Below are 16,412 nucleotides of genomic sequence, written 5' to 3'. Positions count from 1 at the left end.
AAAGTGACATTGGCGTTACTGTGAGGTACCATAGCCAACGATTTTCCTTTCATTTTTCTGGTAGTCTCTTACCTTGTCGGTGCCAAAAACCTTGTGTGCTCATTTGGCAGCATTCAGCCGCAGGTGTTTCCAATGCTTGCCATCTGACCTCTCCTTGGGCTCATCCCTTTTATTCCATTTTCTAAAAGCTTCCTATTCATCTGTCCTTTAAAATTTGTTATCAAAAATATAGCCGAAATACGTTTCGTCCTAATTATGATAATGCCTAAAACAACTCTAATTCCCTTCGAATGAGGAGGTCAGACAGCTTTGCGCGGTCTAAAATGTATTAAGACTGCAGCTAAATTGCTACAGAAAGAAAGGAAATGCTGGACTGGAATATTCTTAAAATTGATTTTCAGCTTTCGCGAGATTATAATTTGTTTTATTCATAAACATTAGCTTGTCACAACTACCGAAAAAACCATTAAGTGCGTCTTAGAAGCTGGTGACAAAATTGATCAGCGATCTTATCGTGCAGTCCAGTTACCAACTCTTATATTATATATATTCATTTATAATCTGCATGTGATTTCTGGCAGTCAAAGGGTAGTATAGGGTATAGGTGGATTGGTACTCACGATGAAGCATAAACCCTGGGAAACGTCTGCTGAACCAATACCAACTGCTCTACTACCAAACCCTATCTCCACCTCCACGTGGTGATCGCTGGGAGTTTTTTCTTCATGAAAAACTGCAGACAGAGAACTGCCTAAAAACAGGACAAAATGTACCAACTGGTCCTCCAGGTTGGGGGTTCGGCTGACAACCCTACACGGAAAACCGATGTTACGAATCCACAGAAGGAGCCTCGAACAGGATGGATTTTATAACGACGAACCCGACAACGACAACGGATTAACGATTTGCGCATTTTCTCATGGAACCTTCGCTCCCTGTACAGACAGAATACTGCTGAGCAGCTAGCCGATACCCTGTCCCAATATAGGGCTGATATAACAGCGTAAAAAGGGATGCGATGGACAGGGACTGGTTTCCTGGAGAAAAGCCGCTATACCATATATTATAGCGGCCATCCAGTAACCCATGTGCTCGGAGTAGGTTTCTTAGTCAGCTAAAAAATGAAACCTGCTGTTATTCAGTTAGCAGTATCGCAGGAAATGGTTGTTGGAAGTACCTCGTTTGCGCGGAAATCGGTTCACAAACATACGTGGGCCTCTTCAGGCGAGACCACTTTCAAACAAATTGGCCAGTCAACAGAGACCCTGGAGATGGAGCATCAACAAATGATCTTCACAACCACCTGAAGAACGTTATCACTGATACGGCCACAAAGATACTTGGCTCAAGCCGCAAGAAACGTCGGAACGGCTGGCTTGACCATGAATGTAAGCTAGCAATGGAACGGAAGAATGCTGCATACTGAGTAATGTTGCATTCTCAAACGACGCGGGCACGCGCAGAGACTTATCACGAACTCTGTCGAGCGGAGAAGCGACTTCACAGACGGAAAAAAGGAAGCTTGGGAGAAACAACAAGTCTGTGAACACCAAAAGTACAGAGAGCATTCATCACCGGGTCATGGAGCTTGGGCAAATGGCTCTGGATTTGGAAAGAGGGGCAAGTAGAGTTGGACTGAAGATAACAACAAAACCAAGCTTCTCAGTCTGACGAGTCATCACTCTCCCTATCTGCAAAACATGACAGTGAAAAGTTTGGTGGAAACCTTGCCTTCGGTTCAAATTTTTGCTCTCTTAAAGATAAAACAAATCGGGAAACCGGAAGCTAAACGCTTCAGTTATGAAAGGTTTTGTGCATTTCTTTTATAAAGACATTTGAGTGTGCATTTGTCCTATTAGCATGTGGCACGTAAAATATGCATATATTATGTGAAAATATCCACTTTCAAGTGTCATAGTCTTGAATTTGCAGAGAAATAACAGTTTTGACCGAGTATAACTTTGTTAGTAATAGTGCGATTTTCACCAAATTTAGCAGGATCATGCTGTAGTCTATAATACTGCAAAATTTCGTGAATCTAGGGCGAACTTAAGGGGGGTTTTCCCGTCAATTACTAAAAATTATAGTAATGTACTATTATTAACTTTATTTGAACAGGTATCGGTATGGAGGGTATTTCGGAGCCTAGGCACCATAAAGTGGCAGCTCCCTGATTTTTTTTAGATTTTTCGGTTGGGTAGTTTCTGAGAATGGGTTTGTTAAAAAATGATTATTTTCAACCCCCAGCACTCTCACCTTTCCAATAAATGTTAAAACTAAGACATCCTTCGAAAAGTACTAATCAAGACCTTTCATTTACCCCACATGACTATATTTGATGAAAACAAATTTACACCCCCCTTTTGCTTGTATTGGAATCCCCCCCCCTTAAATTCGACATAAAACGATGTAACTCACTATATGCGTGAGCGTTCACAGTTCCCACCCTTTCTACCAAATTTGGTGTCAATCGCTACAACCGTCTCCGAGAAAAATGCGTGTGACGGACAGTTAATTTGATACCCCAAAGGACTATATTTAGTGAAAAAAATTACACCAGCTTTTTGCATATATGCCCCCCCCCCCCCCTTTAAGCTCGAGGTAGTATCATGTAACCCACTGTATTCGTGAGCCTTCATAGTTCCCGCCTTTCTACATTTGGTGTCAATCTCTATAAGAGTTTTTGGGAAATACGCGAGTGTCAGACAGACAGACGGACAGACGGACGCAGGAAGCGGAAAATGTCTGCTGTCTAGCAGGGAATCAAAAACAAAGAGTAAATGAGATTTATTCAGATAAACCTCTACCATAGTGAGGCCTGAAACGATCTTTTGAGTCAATTAGACCAAGAGCTCGATATGGTGATTATTAGCGAACCATACAAAGGAAAAGATAACACGGTATGGGATGATACCCATTTGAAGAAATACAGCAAAGTCTGGAAATGGGTTCCAAAGAGCTAAAATTAACGGTGTTCATGCCTGTAGTTGCTACGCTCCGCCAAGTGCAATAATCGTAGAATATGAACGAATGTTACATTAAGTGGCGTAAGATGCAAGTGTACGATCCCCGACTGTCATCGCGGGAGATTTGAAACGCATGGGGTACCGAATGGGGAAGCAAGGTTTCTAACAACACAGGGCTCATATTGCTTGAAGCTTTTTCTTCGCTGCACATTGGTCTTACTAATATCGGAAGTACCTATACCTTCCGGAAAGGGAGGATAGGTTCAGTGGTAGATATTACCTTCAAACGCAGTGCGTTGATGAGGGACATTACCTGGCGAGTTAGTGAACACTACATGCATAGCGACCATCTAGCTGTACTGTTTAATGTAGTGAAGAACAGGAGAATGGAGCACCCAAAATTCATAAGCTCATGTCGGACGAAACAGTGCAGTTCAAAGATGTTTAACCTGGAAATGTTCACGGAGATATTTAGGGATAGCTCCATGTCAACAGGTGCAGCGAGTGAAAAATCTGAGTAAATTGCCAGAAATATGGTCGCAGCCTGTGATGCCTCTATGGCAAGGCGCAGAAATAACCCTCGCAGATTACCAAAACCGTGGTGGAATGACGAAATCAGACGACAGTGTGCATATGCCAGCAAGCGAGAAGAAACTACCAATGCGCAAATGATGAGCAGGAAATTGCACAGAAGAAGGCGAGGTACAAAACTAGTGGAAGAGAGCTATGGAAGGCAATCCATGAAAGTAAACGGAATTCCTTTAAAGAACTCTGCGGAGAGGCCGACATCAATCCGTAGCGAGGAGCCTATGGAGCGCTAATGGTTAAGTTGAAAGGAAGTAGGGGCCCGCAGATAAAGTGACCACTCCATTCCCACAGCAAAGCACATGAACTATTATGGTGGAAAGAGAGCGTCCCACAACGGATATCCTAAGTATAACAGAGGATGAGCTTACCAATGCCTGCGAAAAGGTATGGGCCAAAAACCATCCGGGCTGGACGGAACACCGAACGTGACTTTGAAGGTGGCGATAAAAGCAAGACCAAAAGTGGTTCGTTTCCACTTTTAATACTTGTTTGGCGCCTTCCCGACTCAGTGGGAAAGGCAAATGCTGGCGCTGTTACCAAAGAGTGGTAAAGCACTGTCTTATGCCCCCCCCCCACATTTGTTTGCTGGAAAGCATAGGGAAGATGCTGGAGCGTATCAAAAGCAACAGGCTGCTCCCAATTGTAGAAGAAGCAGGAGGCATGTCCACGCAACACTATGGTTTTCGCGCCGGCCGATCAACGGTGGCAGAGGAAGCAATTGCAGGTATAAGGTGGCAGTGTGGTATCAAAAAATACTTTGCCATCATCACCCTCGACGTGAGGAATGCTTTCAACTAGTGCAATGGCAGCATATAATAAGATCCTTAAACCAGCTGAATGTTCCCTCGCATATTCAGCTAATCATCAGGAATTATTTCGTGAATAGAAAGGCCCAGTTGAATATTTGATAACCGGCGGAGTGCCTCAAGGATCCGTGCTGGGCCCACTACTCTGGAACATGATGTCCAACCATGTGCTGCGCATCAAACTTCCGCGACAAGCTATCCTTATTGGCTGTGCTGAGGACATCGCAATTGTTGTAGTGAACAAACACCTGGAGGATGTTATCTGAACATGTGAGATATCGGTTAGGCTAATCAAGGATTGGTGGGTGTCACATGGATTAGATTTAGTGGGACACAACTAAGGCTGTACTGGTCAGCAGCCGTAAATTGAAAGAAAATCTACAGTTTCGTGTGGGACAGCATGTGATAGAGTCCAAACCTTTCATTAAATATCTCGGCGTTATGCTGGATCATCGATTGCTCTTCAACGAACACTTGAGCTATGCGGGCGAGAAAGCAACGAAAGTTGTGGCTGCGTTCACTGGCATGATGCCCAATATTGAGGAAACCAAACCACCGAGGAAGCTGCTGCTATCAAGAGTGTGTTCATCCATTTTACTGTGTGCAGCACCCGTTTGGACAAAAGCTCTTAATGTTGAGGTGTATAGGAGAAAATTATCTTATACTAATAAAGTGGATCTATGCTATGCTAACGCAGAGATTGCTGTGCGCTGAGGTGGGTGTCGATCGCTACCTGACTGCAGAAGCAACGAAGGGCTGCCCCCAAGGAGGTGTGCTTTCGCCACTTTTGTGGAGTATGCTGATCAGCTCACTACTATGCAAACTGCAAAATCTGCCAATGCACGTTCAAGCTTATGCAGATGACGTGGCTGTGTTGGCTGTTGGTCGAGATCTCGGAATGATGATTTGATTGACAGTTGGTGTCTCAGGCATAGACTTTCAGTAAATTTAAATAAAACCACAATGGTATTATTTACAAAAAGGAGGAAACTAAATGGTCTTTGCCTTCCAGAGATGAGGGGTACAACCCTTCAACTCTCCAAATTGAAATATCTGGGAGTTATTCTAGACAAGAAGCTTCTTTGCAACAAACATGTAGAGATAACGACGAAACGAGCTCTCACTGTTTATGGGCTGTGTAGGTGGACTTTTGTCTCGACATGGGGACACAGGCCTCAGGTAATAATGTGGATATATGTTGCTATCATTAGGCCGATGTTCGTTTATGCATCCGTAGTGTGGTGGGTTAAGGTGAAACAGAATAGTTTTCGCTGTAAACTAGCCACACTGCAAAGAACTGTGTGTCTGGGTATCACCTTGGATATGCTTATTTAGAGCGCTGCAATGAGAGCAGTTCATAGACTGATTCGATTAGATCTATGAGGAAACAATGTTCATGGGGACACAGAGCATTGGAAGAGCCATTGGAAAACTGAATCTAGTTTTCGCAATGCCTTCCGATTCTTGGATCCCCATACATCTGTTTGATAGAAGATATGATGTTATCTTGAAACGAAAAGAAAACTGGGATGAACCAGAAGAATGCGTGTCAATATATATTGACGTATTCAACATCGATGGCTCAAAAACAGAAAACGGTTCTGGAGTAGGAGTCTACCTCTCGAATAAAAGCGAGAAGTGGACTTTTCTATTGGGACAATATACAACGGTCTTTCAGGTTGAAGTGTATGCGATCCTAAGCGCGGCAATCTGGATGATTGACAAGCGGTTGAAGGACAGGCGCTTCGGAATCTGTAGCTATAGTCAAGCTGCATTGACGGCGTTGAGTAGTACTTTGATCACTTCAAAAATCGTTCAGGAATATAGAAACTGATTGAACTCCGTTTCTAGATTCAATACGGTGGAATTACCCTGGGTACCCGGCCATTGTTGTGTAGAGGGAAATGAAATTTCAGATGCCTAAGCCAAAGAGGCTTCAACATCTCCTATGCCCGGACCCGAACCAGCAATTGGGGAGTCAGTAGCATTGGCTGATGCTGCTCTCAAAAGGTGGGAACAAGCTTCCCAGAATGGTGGTGAAGCGTTAATGCTCCTAGGCACATCAAACTTTTTCTGTCAGAACCACACAAACATATTACAAAGTTTATGCTGTCGAAAAGCAGGAAAACTTGCAGAAGTACTGTAAGCAATCTAACTGGCCATAATTCGCTAGCTTGGCATATGTTTAGACTAGGAATTATCCAAGATGATACGTGTCCATCCTGTAATGAGAAGCGGAATCCACGGAATATTTTCTATGTGAGTGCCGCGGCTATGGACGCACCAGACATCCGATTTTTGGTGTTGATGTGCTCCAACTGCAGCGGGTAGCATCACATCAACTAACGGGAATCCTACGATACATAAACGAATCCGGCATATTCCATTAGACGGGGGAATCGAGTACAATGGACCACTAAAGTCTGAGTGCTCGGAAGCTTTGCTTCTCCTCTACCTCAAACACACACACCCAAGCGTCACTTTCCTTTATCGGAAGCAGCTATTTGGCCTTTGGTGATCCATGTTTCCAATCTCTTTTAATACCACGTTCCTGATATTACCGATCTTTCCCTCATCAGTTACGGAAACCAGAAGTGACACCTGAAGCTAAGAAGTAATCAAAACTTCAAGGGAAGGTGTGACTATTGTGCGGAGGCGCTAAGATGTGGCCGTGAACGGTGAACTCTGGACACGACGCGACTCCCAGTTTCACTTAACCTTATCTCGGCAAAAAGGTGCTATGCCGAGATCGACTTATTTTCCCCGGCAAAATAAAGGCCACGGCAGCCAATTATGAAAAAATTAAAAACCTAGAGCGTAAAACAAAACAACAGCATTTCGATCATGGCGATCTAACGTTTGGTTAAGGGACAACCCTGAGGGTCATCACTGGAGAACATGAGCCTAAACTAAGAATCAATCCAATTGCGACCCAGCCCTTAACGGACGAGCCGAAGCAGTCTCCTTCTGTTAGTATCCCTGGTTTTAGTCGACGGCGGCACAGAACTAGATGTTGTCCGACGCATCTGCGTTTTTTTAATCATTGACTTCACAGTGGAGCGCATAGCCTTAAAGTGAGCTAGGCCGGTCAATCATAAAAGCCCGAAACTTCTTCCGCAGTGCATGTTTCAGGCGAATGTTGTTAAGAATTTCCGTTGTGAACCAAGTTGCGTGCGAAAGTAGACAAGAGGGGACATACCAGAAGAGGAGATTGGATATTGTAGAAGGTGCTTAGAGCTTGATCACACGTTGAGTTGCTTAATAATGTACCCAGTTGAAAGACGCTAAAGCTGAGTTCAGACTGTCAAAATTGGCTTTGTGGAAATTGAACTTAGTAGATTTATGCGCGGTTTTGGAATTTGATCGAGGGAGCTCCGCTTCAAATTCAAGCGCGAGGTGGTGAGCGTCAGTTTTGACATACGGAGATGTGCAAGGAAATAAAGAGAGATGGCGTTTGGGGAGGTTAGAAAGGAAGAGATCGAGTGTGCAGTCCAAGGAATTCAGGGCAGAGCAAGTGTTGATAAAGGAAGAAAGTAGAAGGGGGAGAGGTTGTTGGAAGGAATTGGAAGGCTAGGATGATTAGGCCTGTGGAACATGGGGAGGTTAAAATCTCCGCCAAGAAAGAAGGGGAGGGAACGGAGTCTGACAATGAGGAGTTCAGACAAACTGTCAAACAATTCTTCTTACAGGTGAGAAGGGCAAGTGCAAGACGTATACACAAGATACAATGGACGGCAGAAACTTGCGAAGTAGCATGCGACCCTAAAGGTAGCAACCTGGATGATTGACAAACTGTTGAAGGGCAGGCGAACCGCAATCTGCACGGATAGTGAAGCTGTATTGAAAGCGTTGAGCACCGCTTTAATCACATAAATAATAGCTCTGCTTCTAGTTTCAACACGGTAGAACTACTCTAGGTACTCGGTCACTGTATTGTAGAGGGAAATTAAATCTCCGATGCTTGAACAAAAAGGGTTCAATTTCCCACAAATCCGGACCGGAACCAGCAATTGGGGTCTCAATAGCTTTGGCTAATGCTGCCATCAAAAACTGCTAAACACACCAACTTTTCCTGTCAGGACCAAACAAATATACTCCAAAGTATATTCTGTCGAAAGGCAGGAAGATTTGAAGAAGTATTGTGGGCATTCTCACAGGTCATGATTCACTAGCTGGGCAAATGATGAGTCTATCCTGTAATAAGGAAGAGGGATCCACAGAATATTTTCTCTGTGGGGCACTTCGCCTATGGACACATTGGACATCAGATTTTTGGTGTGGATGTGCTCCAGCGGTCAAAGGGTAGTATAGGTTCCAGGCCGAAACGTGGATTAGTACCCACGATGGAGCATAAAATCTGGGAAACGCCTGCTGAACCAACATCAACAGCTCTACTACCAAACCCTATCTCCACCTCCACGTGGTGACCGCTGGGAGCTGATTCTTAACGAAAAGCTGCAGACGGAGAAGGATGAAGGCGATTCTCCCGCACCTAAAAACGGGACAAATTGTACCAACTGGACCTCCAGGTTGGGGGTTGGGTAGGGCTGACAACCCTATACGGAAAAAACTTGTTACGGAGTCAGAAAAGGAGCCTGGGACTGGAGGGATTTTACAACGACAAACCCGGCAACGAACAGGGACAGGGACCGGTTGGACAAGGACCGGCTTCCTAGAGAAGAGTCGCTACACCATGTATTATAACGGCCATCCAGTAAACCATGTGCTCGGAGTAGGTTCTATGGTAGAAAAAGAATACGAGATAGACTCTGTCTGAGATGGAGCGATGGCGTAGGTCAGGACGCCAGACAGCTTTTAGGGATATCGAATTGGTGGAGTTCGGCGCAAAACCGGGGTGTTTGGACTTAACTATTAAGGCAGGCGTAGACGGGATACTGGTTGTTACGCCGTTGATGATGATGACGAACCCAATGCTGACCACATTGCCTCCTACAGTGTATTATAGTGTACCGTTACGGTCTTGAATGAAGTGCTCTAACACACTTCAAGGCCTTGATCCAATATAGATTGTTGCGCCAACGATTATTATTATTTCGACAGAAAGGTGCTATGCCGAGATCGACTTATTTTCCCCGGTAATATAAAGGCCATACAGCCAACTATGAAAAAATTAAAAACCTAAAGCACAAAACAATAGTATTTCGATCATGGCGATCCAACGCTGAGCGAAGGGGCACCCCTGAGAACATCGCTGGAGAACCTGAGCCTAAACTCACATTCTCTACTTTTTCAAGTGGGAACCAACCCAATTGGGACCCAGCCCTTAATGGACGAGCCGAAGCAGTCCTTTCTGTCAGTACCCCTGGTTTCAGTCGACGGCGGCACTGAACTTGATGTTCGATGCATTAAATGTGCTAGATTAGCTTTCGCTGCCCTGTCGAAATGTAATTATCTCAACAGTAAGATGAAGTTGGTATTGTTCTGTGCTAGTGTTCTTTCTGTGTTGCTATATGGGAGGAGCACATGGAAAGTGAATTGCACTGTTACTCAAAAGCTCCAAAGTTTCGTCAATACCTGTCTGCATCGTATTACCGGAGTATATTCGCCTGACACTATTTCAAACGAAGAACTTGGCCAGCCCACAGGCGTGGCACTTGCATGCGACATGCTAGGAAGACGGAAGCGGTAGTGGATAGGTCACACATTAAGGAGGGGCGACAATTGCATTGCAGGCTATTCCATACAGTGGAATCCACTCTCCAAAGATGGTCGACGAGTGGTTCGGCGTGGGGGGAGCCGGAGCGCATTTCAGGTAACCGCGAGCGATGGTGCGTGGGTGTGGTTGACGCACGAACGGGTGAAAAGCAACCATATAAAGGATTCTAGCAGACCGACAGGAAACGGCGAAACTGCATGGGGAACACGATTGTTCGATTGAATAAAGCGGCTGAACTGGTTGCATTTGTGGTATCCGCAAGTTAGGCTATTACCAGAGGGGTTATCCTTTAATCAAAACGAATAAAGTTAACACAGTGGAGGAGCCTTAACTTTTCAATTCTTAACGGACATTTTGCATTTATAAAAAATCTTGGTTAAGCAGGGGCTACTGGGTCCTTTTGATTAACCGCGGTCTGAGTGGGATCTTTTCCCTGTCAAACATATCGACACTCTTTGAAAACCATCCGCGGAAAAGACGATTGAATTCAAATTAAGATCTGATATTGGTCTAAGTCTGAAAGCGGAAGCACTAACAGCCTTAAAACTATAGCAGGACATCATTTAGGTCTGTGCTTTGCTAAGGAAATGCAATAACAAAATTATATAATTTTTTCCTTGAATATGATCAAATAAAGACAAATCAAATGATAAATGCATTCTACAAAGCTTCGCCAGCATAAATTGATTTACAGAAGGAGCTGCAACCCTGAGGGGTTGAAGCAGGATTCACTTAAAAAGTCAATTGTGTCGCTTCTGAGTCAAAGTCATAGCAAATTGAATGAGTGGCACTGCACAGAATAGATAAAATGCATTTCATCCTTTTAACACAGAAAATTGACCTTGAACTAAAAGGATTTTCTTGTTCAGATAAAAAAGTGAAAACGTTTAGGCAAGGATAAATCGAAGTAACATAATCAATAGCCAGTTTACACTGTGCAGGGGTGGTAATTAAAAAATGGCAGGCGTTCATTATTAAAGTGCACTCGTTAGCTCTCTAGGTCGGTTCGTGAATTTTTATTGATGTACATAAACTTCCACCCCCTGCATGGTGTGCGTGTGTGTAAGCTGGAGTACGTCTATGCATAACTAGGTGGTGCAGCCAATCGACTTGCACATCAAAGCGCACAGTGCACAATGCAGTGCCAGTCCTGGTGCCTCCTCATCATCAGTCAGAGCTGGTCCTAGTGACCGACTAAACTTTCACTTGATTCCGCGACGAGGCACGGCCAGGGATGAGGGGATGCCAGGAAAATCTAGGACACAATCAGGACTTTAACAAGTTGTAAGTAAAATAAAAATAAAATCAACAGCGCACACACAATCAAATCCCTAGGCAAGGCCACACTTTCGAACATTTCATTACGACCAGCCACGCTTGAGTGATCTTCGAGCATTTCGAAAAGTGAGCCTTCGGAAAAGCTACAGAAACTACGTGTACACAAGCCAAAACTAATTTTCAGCTGGAAAATTGGAAAAGAAAAGCGAGGAAAAGCGATAGAATTTAGAAAGGACGAACACAAGAATTTATTGAATTTTGATTAACTAAAAATTGGTTTTACCGCAGCCGCTCCTTGGCGAAAGTTCAGGCAACTGCAAATGGGTTTCGTCACGCCTAACGTGCACAGCGCTGCTGACCACATTTTATTTCTATTATTAATTATAATTTTTTGCTTTTTTGGTAAATTTACTATTAAATTTATGAGTGTGATAGTTACGGTTACGTTACGGCAGTGACTGAGCTTATTGATTTTATGTTAGTGAATAAATTTTAGCACAATTTTACTATGGGTTTCGGTTAAGGCAATAACACTCCAGGATGTCATTGTATCTATTATTTGCGCCATGCACTTTCTATTTCACTCACGGTTCAAAGCTTTAGATTTCAATTATTTAGAAAAAGATAAAAAAAAAAATTCGCACATTTCAAGTAAATAGTTCAGAATTTTAAAAAGTACTAAACAAATATCACAACGTCCTTTTTTATTATCAAATTCTATTGCAAGTTGAGGTGATCTAAAATATAAAAAATATCTTTAAAGTCACTGTAAATCGACACCGAGGATTGCATTGTTTTTTATGCAATTATTGCATTTAAACCATTTGTTTCAGTTGAAACCAGACTATAGTCGTCACTTGGAATCTGGGCAGTGAAATTTTCATAGATACGTATTTCTTATCCGCCCTGTTACCGTTTTATTTTAATTTTAATTAATTTATAAATCTACTAAAGTTTAGCGTTTAATTCGTATAATATACAAAACAATTTCATGTTCATTAGACAATAGATCGTTTTTCTATGTATTTTATGTAGACATGTGTGCACGGATCCGTATGCCCTAGTTTTCGGAAATCTCAAGGATAACAGCAGCACAAAGTCGTATAGTAAAGTACGAGTACCAATAGAGTAAAGACCTCGATTTATATTATGATTTCCACGAGTTTCCTTGCCCCAGTCATTTTATTATCGCGTTAAATAGTAAAAATCGTATTTTCTTCCTTTTTTTTTAAAAAAAAAAAAACAATTCAGAAAAATTCTTTTAGGGCGGTTGTATTTTCCAGCCTTAGATTTAGTTATTATCTGAAGTTTTATTACTATTTCGAGATACTATAATATAAATATCGTATATCTGCAGCACTTTTCACGCAACACTTTGGTTAAAAACTCGCGTGTTATGTTTAAAAAATTATTGTTTTTTAGTATAAGGACGACCAGCGTTCTGTTGTTATTTCAATTTGATAATTTTTTTTTATTATTTGCACCGTTTGAGAAGCGATTTCCTAGCTAGTGTCCGAAAAAGTCACGGCGTTTGTTGCAATCCTAGTGAAAACCATATTTAGAAAATAGTAACTTTCGGGTTGTTATCCGTTTGCCCGTTTCGAGTACGAGCACAATATTAAACATTATTCCTTGTAAAAAAGACGAAATCGATTCGTGTTATAATTCGAGAAAAAAACGTATAAAAACTTTTCGAAGTTTACTGTTCTGCGAGATATAGTACAATCACTTATTTTTACGTTAAAATCAATCTTTTATTTAGTCGAAATCTAAAAACTTTCACATAATTAATTCTATTCCTTTCAAAAAATACGAAAAATACGTTCTTTTCAGTCCAAATGAAAATCACAAAGTGCAGTGCCCTCCTGACCGATAGACAAAATCGGTACAAATCGGTGCACTATCGTTTGACCTCGTTTCGTAGGGATATTTCTCTCAGTGCTCCAGATACGATGCCAGGATACGTTACGAATACTATGACAGAAATAACCGACAACCGTGTAGTAGTCCTTGCAGTGGAAATATGCAATTCCTATGCACCCATACTGGGGTATAAGCAAGCCAAAAAGGAGCTAGGATATATGCCGAGAGGACGTAGAGGATGTACACGAATGCAGCGACAATCATCGTGTGCGGCTCTACGTGGAAAATGGAAATTCCCTTTCGATTGTATCCTTGCAAGAAGCTGTTGCAGTGAGAGTGCAGTTTCGTGAGCTTTTTTCGTTGAAAAGCTTCGGTTTTATGTAAGGTGGAAAATTTCGCCAGGCACACAGTTTTGGTTAGCCCTGATTGGTAATGAGATTTGAGATGCAGCATCACTCGATAACTCCTGGATCATAACAAGCAGCAAGTGCAATGTAAGAACGTCCAAAGTGGATAACTTGGAGGATAAACTCAAGCGGACCATATACGACTATAAATTGATTAAACTTTTCATTTCTTTGAAATTGAAGATGGATTTATTGATTTCAAGGGAGTAGACCTGTATCCTTCTACTTATTACGATGGTGTGTAACCTGATCGTAGATCTGAGGAAATCAAGCGCCTTATTTGTCTCTAGGGCCATGATTTGCAGATAGGGTGTCAACATCTTTCAATTTTAGACCACAGTCGAGTGTGTGTTTGAGGTGGGGTAGAGGCAAAGCCATAGTGGTCCATTGTACTTGATTCCCCTGTCTAATGGAATATTCCGGATTCGTTCATGTATCGCAGGATTTCCTTTAGTGGAAGTGATGCTACTCGCTGCAGTTGGAGCATATCACCACCAAAAATCTGATCTCCGCCATGTTATTAACATAGTATGCTGGTCCCAAGCCCAGGTAAAGAAAGAGGGTTTGAGGCAACATACTTTGTACTATCCTCAGAAAAACAAAAATAAAATGCAGAGATCAGGGAAAGAGATAAATAAAATGTAGTTGGAGTTATTACACTATGCTAAATCCTACCTGATCTCTCTTGGTGACAGGTCCCGCGACAGGCTGTCCAAGAAAATGCATCCAATGTCGTTACAAACAAGACGATCGGGTCGAGTAACAAGCCTCGGAAAAATGCTAGGGCGTCCACCTCAGTCGACGCGGCAGGATGGGCCCTGGTCCTGTCGAGAAATGGGCACGGGTTCTTTACGAATGTATGGCATCAGAACGTAAGTAAATTAGCCCGAACAAAACAAATACGTGTCTGCACGCTAAATGTTGGCACTCTAACTGGAAAGATCGAGGAACTCGCAAGAGCCCTTTGGAAAAGGCGGATTGATATCTGCGCTCTGCAAGAAACCCGATGGTCTGGTGCCAAAAGCTGCGACATTGAATGCGAACGCGGTAAAAATGGCTATAAACTTCTCTATTTTGGTAGCCCACACACTAAATACGGTGTTGACACTGCCATCTCAGAAGGTTTCCGTGATGCTATTAAAGAAGTCGAACGATTTGATGATCGACTGATGAAGCTCACCATTATATCAGCTGATCGTACTATTCACTTCTCCACCGCGCACGCACCACAGAAAGGTCGACCTGATGCCGAGAAAGATGCCTTCTGGTAACTTCTCGATGAAAAGACTTGTCATGTGCCTGCTGACGACTATATCATCAATGCCGGCGACTTTAATGGTTATGTGGTCATGTCAGGCAGACGGTAACAGGTGTCATGGAGAAAAGAGGTTTAGGGCACGCAATGAGGGTGGCGAGCATATAATCGATTTTGTTGACACCCATGACCTTGTACATATGAATATATGGTTCATCAAACGATTGTCTCATCTTCCTACTTTTTATAGTGGGAACAGTAAAACACAAATCGACTATATTCTCATAAGACCCCGACATTTTACCAACGTCACTGATTGTAAAGCTTATGAGACCATTGCACCTCAACATCGGCCATTGATTGCTGTCCTGCGAATTAAGCCATCGATAAAACAACGTGAGGATCGCATTGGCCCGCCGCGTATTAAATGCTGGCGATTTCGTGAGAATAAAGAAGAAACGGTCTCACTTACGCGATTACCAACCATTACAAATGTGAAAGAATCGTGGAACCAAATGAAAGACACGATCCACAAGCGGCCTCTGAAGCCCTCGGAGTCACCTTGAAATGACGATGTCCAAATGAAGGCCTGTGAAAAGGAACACCTCTACCACAAGTTTCTAGACGATAAAACGCTAGCCAATTAGCAAAATTATAAGAATGCCAACCGGGAAGCAAAGAAAGCGGTCGCTGTCACCCAAGAGGACCATTTCAAAAATCTTTACGATATACTGGACACTCGGGATGGCGAGAAAGATCTGTATCAACCAAAAGCCGAAGCGAACGCACACAGGATATCGAACGCTTTTGCTGCGTTAATGACAAAAACGGTATTTTTCTTACCAACGGCCGAGTCGCGACTGGTAGATGGCGAGAATACTTCGAGCAGATTTCAACTGAACAATTTGCTCATCCTCCACTTCCACAATCATTGCCGACATTTGGAGCATTTCCACCAGTCAGCGCAACTGAAGTCGAGGAGGCAATAAAACAAATGAAATCGGGGAAAGCAACAGGACCTGACGACATCGCATCTGAGCTCTGGAAAGCGAAGAGCTGGGAACCAATACTGTGGCTCAGTGAATTCTTTAACCGGGTTGTTCAGGAAGGAAGAACACCATCTGACTGGCAAGAAAGTACCACTGTTCCAATATGGAAAAAGAAAGGTAGCCCAGCAGAATGTTCAAATTACCGTCCGATCCGGTTACTTTCCCATACCATGAAGATTTTTGAAAGCATTCTTGACAACCGTATTCGCGAAATCGTTGAAATAACCGTGAATCAAGCTGGATTTGTCAAAAACTGCAGAACTACTGACGCAATATACGCTGCGCGGTTGCTCATGGAGAAAGACCGTAAGAAAAATTGCCACACGAACTCATCTGATATGCCTTACGACAATACTTAGTGCCAAAAGAACTCGTGCACTGGGTTCAATTGCTCTACGACAATCCGAAAAGTAAAGTTTGGAGGGTGGCGGGTGTATGAAAACCGTTTCGTGTTTCTGTTGGTGTTTGTCAAGGAAGCGGCTTTTCACCACTCCTCTTTGTTCTTGTTATGGATACCGTCAAA

The 16,412-nt window shown here is 42.9% G+C and overlaps 1 protein-coding gene across 4 annotated transcripts in view; it reads right to left on the bottom strand.

Annotated features, from left to right (window-relative positions):
* Positions 1-16,412, bottom strand: part of LOC119647004 — a 66,289-nt gene that overhangs the window by 22,189 nt on the left and 27,688 nt on the right. For 2 of the 4 annotated variants that reach the window (XM_038047730.1, XM_038047732.1), the window contains exons 1-2: positions 13,055-13,159; positions 11,599-12,052 (exon numbers count right to left, since the gene is read on the bottom strand). The exons of 1 other annotated variant lie outside the window; for it this stretch is intronic. In XM_038047730.1, coding sequence (XP_037903658.1) covers positions 11,599-11,679 — 81 coding nt within the window. In that variant the 5' untranslated portion in view covers positions 11,680-12,052; positions 13,055-13,159. Of the gene's footprint in view, positions 1-11,598; positions 12,053-13,054; positions 13,160-16,412 lie in introns of those variants that run through there. One more of the 4 variants, XM_038047731.1, reaches the window with a different exon arrangement.

The sequence above is a fragment of the Hermetia illucens genome, chromosome 1 (assembly GCF_905115235.1).
Source record: "Hermetia illucens chromosome 1, iHerIll2.2.curated.20191125, whole genome shotgun sequence".
NCBI lineage: Eukaryota > Metazoa > Arthropoda > Insecta > Diptera > Stratiomyidae > Hermetia > Hermetia illucens.
This window is presented reverse-complemented; position numbering and strand designations above follow the sequence as displayed.